Here is a 19268-nt window from a genome sequence, read left to right as displayed (position 1 = left end):
TGTGCTGGGCCCCCAGAGCTGGAGGCAGAACTGCAGGGGGGTCTCCCCAGAGCAGCGGGGCAGAATCCCCCCCTTCACCTGTAACAGCAGCTCTTGCCCCCCTTCAGAAACTTCTCAAAGCATTACTGTGCACTTTTTCTTCTCTGTGTTTAAGTTGTAAAGATCCTTCTGAAACATTTTTCATCTCAGTACTCTAAGTGTCTGAGAGTATTTCCTGGTATGACAGTTAATAGTTTCAAAGGAAAAAATATAAGCGTGTTTAACAAATGATAAATTTTGAAAAACACTTTTTTAATTTTTTTGTAAAATACACAGCCTGAGCTGAGAGTGGATGTCACCAAATGCAACACAAACCAAAACCCAACCAAAGCATTCACTGACATACCTTTGACACACTTGAACACGAGCTCCGCCCTCTTCAAGCACCATGGAATGGTCATTTCCTAAAAATGAATGAAAGAAAAGCCTCAGTGCACAATGGATCTAACCAACAAGAGTGGCAGGGTAATTATTAAAAGTAATATATTTTTGTTGCAGAACCTCATTTTTCCTGCAGCATTACAGACTGAGTTTTCCAGAGTGTTCTGGGCAGGTGGTATATACCTTACAGGAGATCAGAAAAGCACTGCCCCTGCTTATTGGCAGGAGACTCCCATGTCAGAATGCTTTTATACAGGAAAATGCAGGAAAATGTCCAATATCCAACTGATAAATGTCAGGTTCATGCTTCAGCTAGTCAAAACCAGGCTCCTGACCACATCTTAACAGCATAATGACTTCTATCTGCTCTTGATGATTTTGATGAAGGTTACTTGGCACACCCACAGCCTTCAGCAAAACCTTCTGTCTAATACTGGAACTAGAAGAAGCCCTTCTCCTCTAAAACTGCATTTATGTTAACAGTAAAAACAAACAAAATTCATCTTCATCTGATGAAGGAGTTTCAGATATAACAGAGAGCAAATCCTTACCTAAAGTTCAATAGCAAAACGTGGCATGCAAACCACATGTGTTTAAGATATGGCTACAAGTATTGGACTAAATAATTTAAGTTAACAGTTTAAATAATCTCGTACATTAAACATTCTTTGGTTGAATATTCCTAGTCAGAGACAGAATGACTCACTGTAAACACTTCTCAGAAAGAAAACAGTCTCTATTTGTTCAGATGTACTCTCAAGATGAAGATGAGCACTTCCTAGTCTGAAACGTGGAAACCAATTTATCTTCCCAGGTACCTTTTCAAATGTAAGCTTTACATCATTTTCTATTCACAAAAAAAAAAAAAAAAAAAAAAAGCCAGCCTTTATTTTTCAATGTCAAACACTGCAATCTGCCATTATCAAAGAGCTTAATTTCAGGATTAAAGAAAGTTATTTGAGAGGGAAGGTTATCTAAGAATGATAACTGATAACACTGAAGCAATAAACTGAATGTGTGGCCAAAATTCCTACTTAGGTGGGAGTATCCCTTGCCCTCCCCAAAATACACAACACGTTAAAAACAGTGTAAGTTAGAAATGTCTTTTCAGAAAACGTTCATTATGTAAATCACTGCAACAACAGATGCTGCTTTTAGGGTATTCAACACATTAATCAGAACAATGCTGAACAAGTATTGGTTTGGGGTTTTTTAATTTCTAAGCTTTCTAGAAGAAACACTTGATCTTTATTACAACTTATCTGCCCACATGTGCTTTCTGCCACAATAATTTAGGTGTTTATTGTTGGTTTTGATCTCTGTTTTGGCTTGGGTAAAAAAACAAGTGACTAAGAAGAAAAGTTCTCTCTTGGGACTACCTTGTGCAATTACTGATGGGAACTAAGCCTTAAAAGGATTGATTGAAACAGCAGGATATGACACTATTCCTTGGACTGTTTTAGAGGAACACAGATGTTAAATTTTGTGGGCACTCAGGGAAATAACAGGTTGAATCCAGAATGTCACTCCATGAAAGCCACAGGAACTCAAAATGATGTCGCAGTGATTCATTTCTAATCCATCTTTAACAACGTAAGTTCTCATGAATTGGCCATATTATCAGGATTTTTCTCTGTGTGCAGACTAAGTAACAGTTGTGAAAACGATGATCATTTAAGTACCAATTCAAGATACAGTGCAGAATACAGGAAGTAAAATCATGCTGAAGAAGATTGTGAATAGGGTTGGTGCAAGAACAGAGCTGGGCCCAGGGCTGGGCCGCGTTGAGCGCACGCGTCCCGGGAGGAGAAGTGTAGGGAACAGAATAAAGGTCTCTGTGTAACCTTTGTTGATCTCACCAAGGCTTTCGATACTGTGAGCAGAAAAGGTCTATGGCAGATTTTGGAAGGTCTAGGATGTCCCCCCAGGTTCCTTAAAATGATCATCTCACTCCATGAGGATCAGCACGGCCAAGTCAGAAACAGCGACACACTTTCTGAGCCCTTTCTAATAACCAGTGGTGTGAAACAAGGCTGTGTTCTTGCACCAACCCAATTCACAATCTTTTCCAGCAGGATGCTCCAAAGGGCCACAGCAGACCTCGAGGATCAGGACGGTATCTACATTCGATACTGTACTGATGGAAGCCTTTTCAACCTAAGGTGACTGAAGGTCCACACCAAGACCTTAAACCATCTTGTCCGGGAGCTGCTTTATACTGATGACACGGCCCTTGTTGCCCACACAGAAGCAGCTCTGCAGCCTTTAACATCCTGCTTTGCAGACACTGCTGAGGTTTTTGGGCTGGAAGTCAGCCTAAAGAACACAGAAGTCTTCTATCAACCTGCACCTCAGGAAGTCCCCCATCATCCCCACATCACCATTGGCCAATCAGTGCTCAAATCAGTCCAGCAGTTTAATTACCCAGGCAGCCTCATCTCCTCGGATGGTAAGATTGACGGAGAGATAGACAACAGGTTAGCAAAGGCATATAGTGCTTTCAGAAAACTTCATAAAAGAGTTTGGCAAAATAAACACTTGAAGAAAAGTACCAAGATGAGTGTTTACAGAGCCATTGTGCTGTCTACTCTCTTATATGGATCCGAATCCTGGGTCATCTACCGCCACCACCTGCGTCTCCCAGAACGCTTCCATCAACGCTGCCTCCGTACAATCCTAAACATCCACTGGGCAGATTATGTGACCAATACATCTGTTCTAGAACAAGCAGCAATCACAAGTATTGAGGCCATGTTGCTGAGAACACAGCTGTGTTGGGCAGGGCACGTCTCCAGGATGAAGGACCAACCACCACCTCCCTAAGATCTTGCCTTATGGTGAACTTGCCACTGGCTGCCGCAAGAGAGGAGCCCCGAAGAGAAGATACAAGGACTCCCTGAAACAACATCTCAGCCTTGGCCATATTGATCAACATAACTGGTCTACTCTGGCCTCCAATCAGGAGACCTGGAGACACACCATCCATAACGCTGCTGCTTCCTTTGAGAACGCACACAGGATCACCATCAAGGAGAAAAGACAATGCAGAAAAAATTGTGTCTTGCAGAATTTACCACCTAAGGAGTCTTTCTGCTGTGCCTTTTGCAATCGGATGTGTCTATCTCATATTGGCCTTTTTAGCCACCAGCGTGCTTGTAACAAATGTGGATAGAGCCTTTTCCAAATCTTCGTTCACGAAGCCCAGCCATAAACAGTGATCAGAGAGAAACAGTGTCCATCTCTGGAAGTGTTCAAGGCCAGGTTGGATGGGGCCCTGAGCAATCTTGTCTAGAGGAAGGTGTCTCTGTCCACAGCAGGAAGCTGGAACTGGATGATCTTGAAGGTCCCTTCCAACCCAGGCCGTTCTGTGATTCTGCGATCACTTCTCTGAGGTTACAACCTTCCAACCATAAAAGAAAGCACAGAGAACACTCCTAATGAATGCCTGTCAGGGGGAAACATCTCTGCAGCTGGGCTCCTGGTTAACCACTTTACAAAAATGTTTTTATGTAGGTGGCAAACGCAGATTCAGAACTGGGGCCGCTAAAGGCACAGAGTTCAGGTTGAGCTTTCAGAAACCTGTCATTATTCACTTCTCCTTCACCAAGAAGTCACATATTTGCATGTTTCAAATGAGGTCAGCCAGCTGCAAAGCACTGTAATAAGCAATGCTGCCAATGCAAGTCACACAGGGTAGTTTTGCCTAAACATACACTTATCATATAGGTCACTTTCTGCTTATTCTGCAAAGACTTACAACTTCATATAAAGCATAAATTGTTTTATCAGGACCTTTAAAGAATCCTGCACTAGACAAGAAGATTAATCTTCAGTTTCACACATTCTCAAGACATGATGAACACTTGGTCTTCTGCTTTATTTGTATATTAAAATACAGATATGCAAATGAAAGCTAAAACTAACAAAGTTTAAATAAAACAAAAGAAGAGAAGAAGAATATAATCAGATGGCAACTTGGCTAAGAAAAAGGTAAATTAATTTGTGAAACACAGCAACTGGGTCCCATGAGTGACCCACACTCCTACCCTGCATGTTGATTACTTGCATTTGTGCCCAAAACAAAGGACTTGATACAAATTTCAGAACTAATTCCATCTGTTCCTAAAAGTCTGCTTTTCTGTATGGTAGTATATCCTTTAGAAGCTTCACTTTCCAACATTTTTACCTTTTGCATTGCTTGCTTTTTCATAATTGACCCTGATCCTGCAAAAGGGGGGCCACTTCTACACTGTGCTCCAGTCAAATTCTGTTACAAAACCAGTCACTGTTTAAGGGAATCCTCTCATGAGCCTTTACCTTGCTGTGACTCAGGCACTTCCCAAGAGGTGAAGGCAATATTGAAATTACAAGTGAAAAATCAAAGGATTATTTAAAAAAAACCTACAACCGACTATAATTACCATTGATACCCTGGCATGGATGGCAAAATTATCTTTTTTTTCCTCATTTCTTTAGGTTTATAGACATTCCACCTCTTAAGGATATGGCTGTGCTGCCTGTCCATCACTTCTCTCCCTGCCTTTCCACCCCCTTTTCTTCTCTGCTGGCGTCTTCTGAGCCAGGTGTGACAGAGAAAAGAGGTTGCCAACAGTTTTAAATTACTGTGCACTGTGAAAACTTACTGACTGAGAGGTAAGCTCCACATCAGAATCCCACTAAAGAAAATAAGACAGAACTCAGCCTAGTAGGTAAGAACACAAAGAGCCTCGGCAATATACTGCCTCTTGCCCAGCTGGTATCTGGGAGGACTTAGAGGAAAGAGGGACAAAATTTAAGGATGATATTGATTAGACAGTGAAGAAGGAGGGAGTTAAAAGTAAAGGTGAAATTTGGTTGCTGTTGTGCAGGGCTGAGGTGCTACAGAGTGGTGTTTAGGAATACAGAACTCTAAGCTGAGCTTTGCTAGATCTGCAGCTCCTAAAACTTAGTTTTCAGGTTTTATAGCTAATGATAGTGAAAACTGGGGATCTGGTATCACTGCTGCATCAGCAAGTCTGAAGGTACAGTTCCTAAGCAAGAGCTGTTGCCACAAGACTCCACCTTTCATTAATACTCGTACAACTGTGCGACGAGCTGGATCCAGGAAGTGAAGTGTCCAAAATGAGGGGTGGGAATAACAACTCCAAGTGATATAGCTGGCTGAAATGTTTTTAATTGGTTCAGTTCCTTTACTTGGGTCACCACACAGATCCAAGTGCCAGGACAATGGCATGTGACTGAGATAGACCATCCCCATTTGGCTTAAACCAAACTCGCCCTTTGCAAAAATCACTTTGGTCGCACCCAAGGATATAAAACCAAACCAAACCCTTCCATTCTGACTTACTTCTGACATTTCATGCACCAGCAGGAGAGGAATGCTGATGGTGGTGATGTCGTGTGTGCAGCAGACTTTGAGGATGTTCCTGAGCCCCATGATTGCAGGATCCCGAGCAGTCACATTAACAGACCTCACGTTGTCATCCACGCACAGGTGAAAAGCAACATGGATTTCAGACAGATTGGAATGGCGTGTGATGTAGAATTCTCCTGCAGAATAACATAAACCAAGATCTCATGGTGGTGATCTGCATGAAATCCCCTTGTTAGGCAGTGTAAGGACGGGGTCATTCAAGATAAAAGTCAAATAGAAATATACAGCAGAGATGGGAACAAGGAGATTAAAAAAAAGAGGTTAGGAACCGAGTGATCTCTTGGAATATCACTGTTTTACATTCATCCTACACTCATTTTCCTGCTTTGATGGGTTCCACTGGCATCATGGACATGTGGTGTAATAACACAACAGTGCCAGCACAGGCGGATATGATCTATATATAGTACGAAGCAGCAAAACAAACACAGAGGAGGTGTAATACTCAAAATACACAATGCAAGCACTGAATTGCAGACAGATGTGGGAGGAGGAAATACCAAAAATGGATGGGTTCAAATAAAGGATGTGGAAACAGATAGTGGGTTACGTAACAGCTGAGATATGGTACTGGAAGACAAAGGTATCGGTGATCATTAGAATTTAAAATAATTCATAAGAATGAGAAGATGAGTTGCAGAGTTGTTTGCAAACAACCATGTATTCATCTTCAAGCTCCACAGTAGTTTTCATTACTAAACATCAGGATATAGATACTTTCTCTGAGGTGAATGGATTTCTCCATTCCCAAGTTAAAAAAACATATCCTGAAGTGCTTTTCTGCATCACAACAGTGATGTACACCCAGTTATTTTAAAAAATAAAATTAGCTGCTGGCATTTCAGTTTCATCTTTTCCCCAAGACGCTCAGAGATCTTTTTTTTTTCACCCTCAAATTCTGAAAAGAAATTTTAGGCAAAGAGAAGTGATTTGCCCCAAGTCATATGATGCAATGGCAAAGCTGGGAATAGAAACCAGATGTCCTGACACCCAGTTCTCTGCCTTAGCCACAAGAACATCCTTCTCCTCTGATTGAGGTCAACTTGGGTTTAGTTTGTAATTTATGTTCTGACTTTAGAGCTAAAAATGTGCATGTACAGAACACAACTTGCTTCAAGAAGTGGGGGGGTCACTGCAACACAACTCACCCGGCAAAATATTGGACTGGTTTCGTTCAATATTCTTTAATTTATCTTCATTTCCACTCATTTTGTTTTCTGTATATAAACACACAGCAGAAACATTAAACAGGTCCTCTATTAATCACATTTTAGCACGAAAGTTTGATGTACTAAGATGATATTTGGCTTGAACTTTTACCACAAAAGTCCACCAAAAGAAGGAGGATGGACAGAAGTGTTTTTGCTGCCTTCAAGACACACCGAACTGAATCCTACCTCAAATTATCGACTTCCTCATCATATTCTATGATATCTCTTCATTTGGAAAAAACAAAACACAGTTCCTCATACATGATACTGAACTTTCCAAATTGCCCCCACAACTACATCGCACCTATTACACTTTAAATGATGTAACAAATTTAACAAATAAAAACAGTTTTCACTATTTCCCTCAAGACCACAGCAATATTTCCAAGAATAATGCAATATTCCCAAGAAAACCTGGTTTTCTATGTACTCCTGTGAATTTTTTTCACATTCCTGACATATTTAAATCACACAGGTAGCTCTTTGCAAGAAAAAACAAAGTTTTGGGATGTACAAACACCACGTGGTCAGAACATTTCATAGCCATTTGTAAATACAACTGCAAAGGAAACCATTCACAAAGATCTGGTCAGCACTAAAAGGTACACACATTTAGTCAATTTATTATTCAATTTTTAGCATTCACTTTAAAGGAAGGGGAAAAAGTCATAACTCCTCTCCTGCTATTTTTAAAGATTTAAATTTAAACAGAAATAAAATGTAACCACAGATAAAGTCTGTGTTGCTACAGGCAGTTTAAACTGCAGAGGAAAGCAGGATGGCCTGATACACTTCCCAGGTTGTTAAAATGTGACCAGAACCTAAGGACTTATATGTTGGGTTTTAGTAAAATTATATCTGTTATGGCAGCAAAGAGAGACTTTTATGAAAAGAGAATTTCGTGCAGAAGTCTCAGGGTTTATTGCTAAACCCAAACATCCCGATTTTATAGCTGAGGTAACTGCAGAAGAGTGGAATCAACTAGCCCCTGCCCACAAACATCCAGCTGCCCACTGTTCTATTCCAAGGAAAGTAATTTTGGTTGTCACTAACCATGGTGCCTTTTCGACTTACTGCTGCGCTGTGCTCGGGCCTTAAGTACAACTTTCTGGACAATTTCAAGCTGTTCTTGAATTCCAGGAAAGTGGAAATCCGTGCATTCTTGGCAAACAGTTGCAAAATCTAGGAAAAAAATAAGATTATGATCCGCGTCATCGGGTTGTGCTCAGTACCATTACATAATTCTACTCTACTGTTCAAGTAAGGGTACAAAGCTACAAAGTCAACCCCCTCAAAAGCAGACAATTGCATGTTTTTGCAATTGCTGCACCCCCTTTCAATTTCTAAAACAAATTCGGAGAGGAACAAAATATTTTTTGAAATAAATTAAATGCTCGGGGAAAAAAAAACCAAAACAAAACCAAAGGACCAAACCAAACCAAACCAACTTTGAGTGTTGCTGCTCTTTAAACAAAACCAGCCAGAGCAAAAAAAAAAACAAAAAAAACAAAAACCACAAAAAACCCCAAAACAACAGCAATAATATGAGCATTAAATGTAATTGTGCTTTAAAAATGACGCCTTGTTACTAACAGTCTTTCAATCTGTGATACTTTGTTAAAACATATATAATAGATGCTTCCTACAGTAACAATAACATTCCAGTTTGTTTTGAAAAATGAGAGCTATTAATGAAATTCTTAAACAGTGCATCTGGAAAACTGGAATTACAGTTCTTTCCTTTCAGTTCTCAAAACACAGATCTTGAAAGCTAAAGAAAAGTGTCACCAGCTAAATAGAGCTGTGAGTTCCTTTTCCCGATAAAGAAGGTATTACGTCAGATTTGGAAATATTATACTGATAATTAGAATCACAATCTCTGTCTGGAGAGCACCATATATTCCTATGAACAGGCAGTGACAAGAACAGGCAGAGTAGACAGAAAAATCTTAATGTATTTTATCTTTTTGCATGACATCTCCATCTTAAAAACTATTTTCAAAAGGCTTTATTAAATTCTGGTGTCTAAAACCAAGGGAGAAAAAAAGCTGATACTCCAAAAGAGTGTGTTTTCTGTGTGCATCAAAGTAAAATAAGGTTAGAAGACATCAGCTGAAAGCAAATAAATTATACTTAACTTTAATTTTAATTCATAATTTGTCTGGGTGCACTACAACTACTCCAAGCATGAGCCACAGTAGCCTTAAAAAGCTCTAATAAAACACTTGAGGTAGGCAAGGCATAAAGTATATAAAGAAACCATTCTCAGAGGTTTGAGAGAGTCCCTTCAGAAGCCAAAGAAATCCAAACTTATTGAGGATTATATTTTACAGGTTGTGATATGGTCCATATTTTCCTCCTTTACTGTGGCTGCAGGATCTCCTTGGTGGCTGGGAAACGCAATTTTGTTTTTAAAGTTATTACCTAAATGTCTGTCTTATCACCTAAAATTTAGCATAAAAACAGATCTTCTGCTTTTGTTATTCATTTAAATATTTAAGCAGTTGAAAAAGTAACTGCAAGTAAGTATGAAATAATACTGTTAAAATTAAACAGCTTGGGAACCATAAACAGCACAAATGCAACTGCAATTTTTACTGGTACAAGCCTGATTCCACACTGTTTCCAGGGAATATCAACCTCCAAAGTATATTTTTTTATGGCATGCTGGAATAATGACAAGTAGTAGTGGTTTCAGTCATAAAAAAGACATTCCAAGTGCGAATATTTTGGAATTGAACTTCCAGACCAAGGTGGGAAGGTCAGCAATGTGATTCACAGAAAGTCCTGGTGACCAAAATCAGAACAGGAACAAACACACCTTCAGTTGGTTAACCTTGATAGAAAACACCTTCATCATAGTGTCCAGTTCCTCAAAAGACATGCACTTCAATCAATGCTACTAATCAAGTTTTCCAGGAATAGACCTGGAAGTAATATTCCTGCTGTTCATTTTTAATGGAATTCATGATATCAAAAGCACATGGCATTTTTATACATTTACTTATCACTTTAGCATACTCCCTTTTCATTTTTGCAAACAGGTTTCAGCATGCTAATCTGATATTAGAGAGTGAGAAGCCCCTATAAAAAGTCAAAGGCAGCAAAATCAACATCGAAATGTCCTCTCCAGCATGTTCCTCACTCAAACACAAAACCTAGGCAAGAGATGAGAGGGGTAACAGCACAACACTGTCCTCCACCCTTACCCGTGTCTCTTTTTGCATTTGTTACCCTTTTGCAAGGCCATATCCAAAACACTAAGGTCTCCACTGAAGTTAAATTTTACATTAGGGTCTCCACTAAATTTTAATATTACAAGGACTGTTTTTTTTGTGGGAGAAGACAGCAAGAATTTAAATGACACACCCCCGGGAAATCTCACCTCTTTTGATCCCACTGTATGAACTGATCCTGTTGTCCACCAGCAAAACCATGCCACAAAGAGAAGTTGAATAGAGAGACATTGCAGTTTGAAGCCTGTGAAGCTTCACTCCGCTTCGATGGTTGCGCTTGTGTTTGCAGAAATCCAACATATCAGCTCTCAGCAATCTCAAGTTGTGCATGGTCTTCAACTGAGCTCCTGCCCAGAACACACACAGCTCAACACACACAGTACAAGACAAACCTCAGGATTGTGATTAAAATGCAAGAGATCAAAGCGCTCCCCTAAGTTTTGTTGAAAAAGATCTGTGAGGGAGTTATAAACCAACACCACTCAAAAGAAGTTCTTAACCCTACATTCAGTTTCACAGACGTATCAGTAGTTTGCAAAGGGTATTTTCAAAGTAAAGTATTTTCACATGCTGTCACAAAGCAAGGCTTGTTCACTCCTGAAATGAGCTTTGTTCCCTATTACAGAATCATTTAGGCTGGAAAAGACCTCCGAGACCATCAAGTCCTTTGACCAATCACCACCTTGTCAACTAGGCCAGAGTGCCACATCCAGTCTTTCCTTTAACATCTCCAAACTGGGGACTTCCCACCTCCCTGGGCAGCCCATTCCAATGCTTGACCACCTTTTCCAAGAAGAAATTCTTCCTGAGGAATATTGTAAGGCTATGGATTCAATTACTTGTGTGTGGTGGCGTATCCTCTCCCCCCTTCCTTAGAACCACTCTACAGCCTCAGGAATTCCCGGTGGGCCTTGGTGTTTGTGTAATGAGTGTAAAGGTGAGGCATCCCTTGACCATCCTAGGAAGTCTTGCTAAAGTGGGAGCTGCACGGAGGTGAAGGACAAGAGCAGGGATCATCAGTCATCCCCTGATGGCCTTGAAACATTCTCTACCTGAACCACGGCCTGAGGGGAATGGTACCATTGCTGCTGGAGTTTTGGAAACAATTCCCAGTTGGTTTGGAAACTCCAGTAATTACCAACCTGAGGATGAAAATTTTACAGATGACTAAAGCCAATCATCATATGACTGCTATGGACAGCGGTCCTAAGGGATGTCTTTGAGCTCTCCTGGACCCCAGCAGGATGCACTGGCATCTTCCTCTTACAGAGAAGCTTCTCAGAGCTGGCAACCTCTGAGGTTTGAGACACTTGGAGGATTGTCACTGCCTATCTCTGCCTAAATCACTTTAGATTGATTACAATCCAATTTTCCTTTGTGTGCTTTATCTATATAGTAAGCAACAGAGTGAACCTTGCCTTTGAACCTTTTTGCTCCTTTGCAAATTTATATTAAAACTGCTTTGGCTGATGCCTTTGCTGGTGATTTTTTAAGCCACATAACAAGGTCAAAACAACACAAGAAGTCTCTACTGCACAAACAAAAAATGCAAATTTTAAGTACCTATTCTTCTGTTAACTGAGCATGAGAACTGAGTTTGATAACCACGTTTTCTTACCGAGAAAAGTTAAAATATCATTTTTAAACACTACGGGTTTTGATGTTACTGTGCTTTTCTACATGAGTCACTTTGCTAAAGTGGATAAAACCTTACTTCTAGAGATGTTTTCCATGAAGTACATTTCAGATAGCTAGATAATGCTTGACACAGTTTATACCATCCTATTCTTCTCTTACACAAGTAAAGAACAAATACAAAACAAATTGTACATTATATACATTGACACTTAAATACTGCAAACAATACATGGTTTAGATCCATTATTTATAAGCACCTCTTATGTTTGGTTTTGGGGTCAGTTTACTCCACTTACCTAAGTGAATAGTAAAGCTTTCTTCTAACAGCCTTTGTTCTTCATAAATTCTTCCATTTCCTTCCACAGATTCTCTCAGTTGACTGGGCTGAACCTTAATTTCATCACTAAAATCATGAGAAACATACATAATGAGAGGTTTATCCTTAATTTTTTGTTCAAGACCAACAACTCTGTGAAAGTTACCTAAAGTTTTCTCAGCTGGTCTCTAGAAACCAGGACACTAAACCTCCATGAACTCCACTAATCTGGGGCTTTTTTACCTTCCTGGCAGCAGGGAGAGTAGACTCCACTGTTAGATTTACATGATTTGGCTTATTTGTAAAGCATTCCAAGATTGAGAAATAAAAATAAGTTTTATAACAAAATAAGAATGCAGGAATAAAAGGAAAAAAAAAATCTTCTCAGCCTATTTATAATAGCAAACTTATTTATGAAGTTATCAGATAAAGCATTTTTTTCTCCCTGCACAAAATTGGAGGTTAAAAAAAGCCTTATCAAATGTTCCACAGTGTTCAACCTACAAGGAAATTTTTCAGATATCAGTTTCAATTTTTTCCCTAAGTTCAGCTGTCTGTTAGTGATGCAATAAGTGCTGCTGATGCTGCGTGAAACAACATGAACATCTCTACAATTTGAGTCTGCATCAATGAAATGTTTCTCTCTGTTTTCAAAGTGCCTCATCTCCAAAGGTGTTTTATAAACTTACAAAGGTGTTTTATAAACATTGCAAATGCCTAGTGATGAGACAGGACTGAAATATACCACTGATAAATACATATACACACATACAAGCAATATAATAATGCATAAATATGTGCATATCTCTCTTTTATGTCTACATGTGTGTAACACACACACATCTCTCTCTCTCTTTAACCTTCTAGTTGATCTGTTACAGACTTCCTCTGCATTATTTTCAAATGCATTAAGGACCTATAGTTTTTAAGACTGAACACAAGCAGAGAGATCCCCCTTTCTGCCACTGCATGAGGGTGCAATGATTAAAACACCATCACTTCACATCTACAATAAACACCCAAAATTATGAAGCTGAGACATCCTCACTGTCTCTCTGGAATTCCAGCATTCCAGTTCTAGCTTTCAGCTCCAAGCAACCTCACTCTGGTCTTATTTTACAGCAGCAAAATAAGAAGGCCAGAACCTGGAAAGAGGTTCACACTGTCAAGGACGAACAGCCTTTGCAATTTCATTATCTTTAGAGCCTCATGGAAATAAATCAACGGAGCCAACATGAAAATTCTGTGGAAAAATATTTGAGGATTGGGCTTAGAGCCTGCACAGGCTGCAGGGATTAGAATCACTGGATTATAATGTGGCCAAACTGCTTGTGAGCTGTGAAGTCCTAGGACATTCTGGGACTAACCTCAGAACTGCACAAGAACTTCCAAAACATGAATTCACAGACAAAAAAAAAAATATCCTGAGGGAAGTAGTGAGAAAGCTAAACATACAGCACGATCTTCCAACATCTTTGCCCTCCTCTCTCTCTTCCCTCATGCTCTATATGTTCAGTTTCCTTATCCCAAAAGGAAACACTTATGGGAAAGTGAAGTGTTTCATGCATTACAATCCATCCTGTCTCCTCCTATCCCTGGTAGCCTCTTTGTTCAAAGGTGGTGTTTCCCATAAATTCTTTACTGTGTCCACCATCAGACTGGCTCTTCTACCAACATGAGGGATAAGAAAGCATCAGGTTTTACTCCTTCTGTTTTCCTGTTAGTAGCAAAGGTGGTGGTTACTAGTGATAAAGACTAAGGATCCCCCCCACCACTTACAAATTCTAATTTCCCTGCTATTTTCTCAAACAGAAAGCTTTTCAATCCACTCTCTCCATAAATGTTCACACTAAAAAATGCCATTTTTTTAGCTGCCCAGTGATGTACACATCAAGTGGCTTATTAATTCCAAAAGTGTGATATTGTTACCATTATAACTATTATTATGGTATTGAGTCACCATTATTCTGCAGAACATCCTTAACTGATAACAAAAAGTCTTGTGAAACAGTGTTAAAGACAGACATAGGAAATAAAGGCAAAATAGGAGGAAATTCCATTCAGCTAAAGTTGTATATCAGTGCAGTAGAACACTTTCTGATACTGAAAGGTTATAGCATTACATAATGAAGAAACTCCTAATAATACAGACATTTAATTATGGTGGTTTATTTGCCTTTGATTTGCTTTGATTACCCTATTTCAATGTTTATACAGATATTATAACGACCCTAATAGGATTATATTATTCTATTTAAAAGATTACATAAATGCAAGTCCTTTGAACTATTACAGGTGGAAGTAAGGATCACAGAGGAATTAAATACCCGATTGAGCTGTTGTTGGGATTCTTTAGGTCCTGATGAAGCTTTATCACCCATTCCTGATATTCCTGTTTCTGGATAGCAGTAGTCTGTTTTAATTCATTAGCCCACTTGTTCTCCAAATCCTGACAAGACAACAGTGATAGTTTGAGTGGTTTGGGTTTTCTTTTTAAGACATTTATGTGTATGATGTGTTTTAGTTGACTGGACCTCAGTTTACCTGCTGGGATTCAAAATGCTGAGCTGCTAAGGAATTCACATCCTGGTCAGTCAGTGATTTCCCAAGCTCCTGCATCACCTTATCCATTTCTGCTCCTTGTCTGAAAGAGTTGAGAAACACAGACTTCAAAAACCTGGCAGAAGAACACCCTTTGCTGTGATAAGAGTAGAGGTAGTGGTAGAGTGAATAGTTACATCACTCCCAGATTTAGCAATGGATATCCACAAAACAAATTAGAGTTAAGGATCAGGGATTCCAAGTCAGCTCCTGTGTCAACAAAACAACAACCTAGACTCATTTGAGACACTCTCAGCCGCCACCAGAATAGGGAGTTTTCTGGTTATGACAAATAGATCTGATAAATTCCATCAGAGTCAATACACAGCTGCATCACACCTGATCTCTAAAACATTACTGCTCCTTCACATTTGAGAAGAGCCAATAAGCAGCAATAAAGTTTACAAACCCGTTACTGGCAACATTTATCCCCAAATTAGAAATATGTACAATTCAGTCTCAGAGAAACCATATGAACAGATGTGCATTGCATAATGTGAGCTTGAACACTCACAGTTCAAGAGCAGTATTGCCACTCAGAACGCTCAAACACACCTACTCAGAGTATTCTGGCAGGAAAAGAAAAACACTGTTTGTGTTCCCTCTTGTGGACAAAAAAGTCACCTGCAGCTATCCAAACTTATTCCAGAACTTGGGATTCAAATTCAACAGTTTCTGATTTATAGCTGCCTCAAGTCTTTTGCTTATCTTTTCATATTCTTTATATCTTAAGCCCTTTAACACTTAAAAGGTGGTTAGAACAACAGAAATCAAAACTTATATTCTCCTCGGTCATTGAAAATAATAAAAGCTAAGGCCATCAAAGTAATATAAGACAGCTGTCCCTCATGAATCATGGAATCACAGAATGGTGTGGGTTGGAAGAGACCTTAAAGATATCTCTTTCCAATCCCCTTGTCATGGGAAGGGACACGTTCCACTATCCCAGGTTGCTCCAAGCCCCATCCAACCTGCCCTTCAACACTTCCAGGGATGGGGCAGCCACAACTTCTCTGGGCAACCTGTGCCAGGGCCTCCCCACCCTCCCAGGTAAGAATTTCTTCCTAATATCCAATCTAAACCTCCTCTCTGTCAATTTGAATCCATTCTCCCTTCTCCTGTCACTACATGCTCTCGTACTTAGTGTTTACACAAAACAAGTTGATGCATTGTCCTAAAAGTTTATACACCCAGTGACATGCAATAAGAGAGAAGAAAACATAAAAAACACAAAAAGGAATACCTTTCCCGTAGTTTTTTCAGTTCCACATCCCTTTCACTTATTAATTCCGAGATGCTGACAAAATAATTGTGCTCCAGGTTTAACAGCATTTCAGAAGCTGGAGAATGTATCAGATCATGATAAACATCTGCAAAATCTTCATCCCAGCTGGTTTCTTCAGGTCTGGCATGTTCTAACGTTGTCTAAGAATTTTAAAGAGATTTTAAAGCACATGGTACCTTTCAGGACATACAAGGATCCCTCATAATGGTGGGGCAAAACCAAGTGGGCACACACACAGCTTTTATCATTCGTACGTCATCTCTCCTAATTTAAACTTTCTACTTTAGCTTTAAATTTTCTCCTTTCCCATATTCTTTCTTGTTCAAAGCAACTGAAGGCAGAATCACTAAGGTTTGCACTACAGGGAGGACTTAGGAATTTTCACACAACACCAACTTGGAAAGAACAGCAATGTCCACAGTATCTGCAACTGATGAATTTTAGATAAGGACCAAAATACCAGCTATGCAAATAAAAATGCTTTACTATCAAGGATGACTAACCTCTGATGTCACTAAGAATTTGATCAACAACAGTGATTTAAGAAAAGCTACTTTTATTGAACAAAGACTGGCCCAAAAGTGCCAGTTTTGCAAGCTCTTTATGAAATTTTTCCCAACATTTTTCTATATTCCATGAGAAGCAAACTCAATTCCTACAAACTTCTCCTCAAATACTGCAGTTTCTGTCAACTCTTTTTTTGCCTTCACTAGGACCCCTCCAGTTCTTTCCCATTCCACTATTTTGAAGATCACATGCAAAACTGGAAACCTTATTCCAGCTAAAGCCTCATCATTCCCAAATAATGTAAAAGAGTCACATGAACTCAAAAAATGAGCTAAAAGGTTGCACTCCATTGTACACTTTCTCTTTATAGCCTTCATTGCTACTACTGAGATTTAGGAGTACCACTTTAATTTAATTTAAAAACACCACTCTTGCTTTAATTCTAATGCACTATAATCCTTATGCCTATTTTTGTCTGAATATCAACTGGTAAATGAACTAGCCCTTTACTTCCTCATTTTGTATCTTTTGAATCTACTAAATTCAAGAAAACCCTGACGCAGAACTTGTAGGATGAGGACTTAATGCTCACGTTCACACAAAAAACTGCACGAATTACTCAGTAAAAGTGAATTTCACTGTAATTTTGCCTCTTCACAACTGTGATTCTGTCTGTACTCACACACTCTCACAAAACAAGTCCTGAATATTAACTTTCCAGCCTTAATCTTACCTCTTTATAAGCTTTAGCCCAAGTATCTGCCAGCTGGTTGATGTCTACTTTTCCTGATTTCACTGCTTCCAGGGCCACTTCAGCTTCTCTATCATAATCTTTTATAGTTTCCTCTTTTATGAACTTGTTCAGAGATTGCTTCAGGTCTGTACAACAAGAAGAGAATGGTCCCTCAACAAAACACACCAATAGAAGTACCAGTAATCATCTAGGAAACATAAATAGTTTTTCTGAAAACCTTTTCCTTGGCCACCTTACTTGTTTGCACTGACAGTGATTTTCTTCGATGTTTTGCTGTTTAAAAAACTTTTTTTAACACTGCTCTACTAAAATACCCTTTTTTTTTCCCTTAAAGCAAGTTGCAAGACAATTGTGGACAAAGATATGTGATGCTGATTCATGAAATGGGTTCATACCATTTTCTACAAAGCATGGTAGGTTGTGCAGAACCATCAGACGCCCGTGCAAATGACTGATATTCTCTTGCACGGGGAATTTGAGAGGCACAGTGAGCACAAAATGTTCATTTCCAGCACTGAATGTGTACACATAGTCTCTCTCCCGAGTGTAAGTCTTTCCTTTATTAGGTTTCATCTTACTGAGGTGATTTCCTGCACTAGGAATGAAAATAACAAGAATTACATTCTTGTAAAATAAGAAAAACATAGCTTTGTTAATAATTTATAGCTTCTGTCACAAAAACTTAATCCCCCACATTTTCATAGATACTCCCCTCAGTTTTGACTTCCAAACATATACAGCTGGAACTGGGGCATAAATCCCAGTTTCCAAAATACCAAATGCTACTAAACTGTATTTGTATATCTAAATTATATCACTATATGAATTTGGGTCATTACTCTCAGAAATTACAGCATAAGTCTCCTGATTTAAAGGTATAACCAAGACAGATGGGAATCCTCATAAACAGAAAACTAACTGAAACACTCTAACTTCTGCCATGGATGTCTCAAAATCTGAAATCCTTCTCAGTGCACAAAGGTCTTCTTTCCTCCTTTGAGCAGATGGCACAGCTAGGGGGGAGTAGAGCGGATGTTTGCAATAAGTTTTAAGAGTTTATTTTGTCATTCTGTAACCTGTATTAAAAAAAACCAAAATCCAAAAGAAATGTAGGAGAGCTGTCTACAGAATGAAAATACAGGATGGGAGAACATACCTGCGTCGGTAATTTTACCCTCCTCTCGGGCTCCTCTGCTCATTCACATCCCTCTTTTTTGGACATTACCTGCAAAGCCGGACACATTGCTTCGGATGAAATCTCCCCAGTGCTAAAAACCACGGCCCAAGGGGAAGACAAAGAAAGGGAAAAAAAAAAAAAAAGTAGAATTCATGGGATCAGTTTCTGGCGTTTAGTTGTTTTGTTGTTTGTGTTTTTTTGCCGGATTTTCCTCTGAACAAACCCACGTGTTGGAAATAGATGAGACAGGTCAGATACATAAACAAACACCTCGGGGCAACCCATGCTAAAGCCAGGCGGTGTCCCCGCCCTCCCAGGAGTTGGATTCAAAGGGAAAACACTGGGAGAAACACAAGCCTGACCAAGGTCTTCCTGCTGTGCCCCGAGGTTTAGTGGGGTACAGGAGGTGGGCGGGACGAGGTGGCGGAGAGGCAGGCGGGGGCGAACCCCCTTTCCCAAATCTGCTCCTGATTAAAAAAAAAAAAAAAAAAGCAGGAGCAAAGCCGGCAGCGGGAAGGCACGGCCCGCAGGATGCCCTCCCCGTTCTCCCAGCCCCGGGAAGGCTGCCGGGATCACCGCCTGCCCGTGTCCCCTCCCGCGGGCTCACCTGCTCCGGGCGGGCGCTGCCATCACCCGGCCGCCGGGGCGGTGCCGACCCGCCGTGTTCCCGCCTCCCCGGCACCGCAGCT

General features: G+C 39.8%; 1 protein-coding gene and 1 long non-coding RNA gene across 5 annotated transcripts in view; one reads left to right on the top strand and one right to left on the bottom strand.

The window, feature by feature from the left end:
• Positions 1-2510, top strand: part of LOC127462277 (uncharacterized) — a 24793-nt gene extending 22283 nt beyond the window's left edge. Inside the window, exon 4 of the long non-coding RNA XR_007900387.1 lies at positions 2496-2510. This is a non-coding gene — a long non-coding RNA (uncharacterized LOC127462277). The remainder of the gene's footprint in view (positions 1-2495) is intronic.
• Positions 1-19268, bottom strand: part of CUNH12orf4 (chromosome unknown C12orf4 homolog) — a 21361-nt gene extending 2093 nt beyond the window's left edge. The window contains exons 1-14 of one of the 4 annotated variants that reach the window (XM_051770730.1): positions 19187-19256; positions 18942-19046; positions 18559-18627; positions 17798-17997; positions 17382-17527; positions 16100-16281; positions 14800-14899; positions 14583-14704; positions 12236-12342; positions 10451-10648; positions 8119-8247; positions 7003-7071; positions 5768-5970; positions 386-443 (exon numbers count right to left, since the gene is read on the bottom strand). In XM_051770730.1, the coding sequence (XP_051626690.1) occupies positions 386-443; positions 5768-5970; positions 7003-7071; positions 8119-8247; positions 10451-10648; positions 12236-12342; positions 14583-14704; positions 14800-14899; positions 16100-16281; positions 17382-17527; positions 17798-17975 (1492 nt within the window). In that variant the 5' untranslated portion in view covers positions 17976-17997; positions 18559-18627; positions 18942-19046; positions 19187-19256. Of the gene's footprint in view, positions 1-385; positions 444-5767; positions 5971-7002; positions 7072-8118; positions 8248-10450; positions 10649-12235; positions 12343-14582; positions 14705-14799; positions 14900-16099; positions 16282-17381; positions 17528-17797; positions 17998-18558; positions 19047-19186 lie in introns of all 4 variants that reach the window. The other 3 variants (XM_051770729.1, XM_051770728.1, XM_051770731.1) reach the window with 3 other exon arrangements.

The sequence above is a fragment of the Manacus candei genome, unplaced genomic scaffold (genome assembly GCF_025592945.1).
Source record: "Manacus candei isolate 608988 ecotype Guabito, Panama unplaced genomic scaffold, ASM2559294v1 h1tg000124l, whole genome shotgun sequence".
Classification (NCBI taxonomy): Eukaryota; Metazoa; Chordata; class Aves; order Passeriformes; family Pipridae; genus Manacus; species Manacus candei.
Note: the sequence above shows the minus strand (reverse complement) of the source record. Positions and strands in the feature narration are given on the sequence as shown.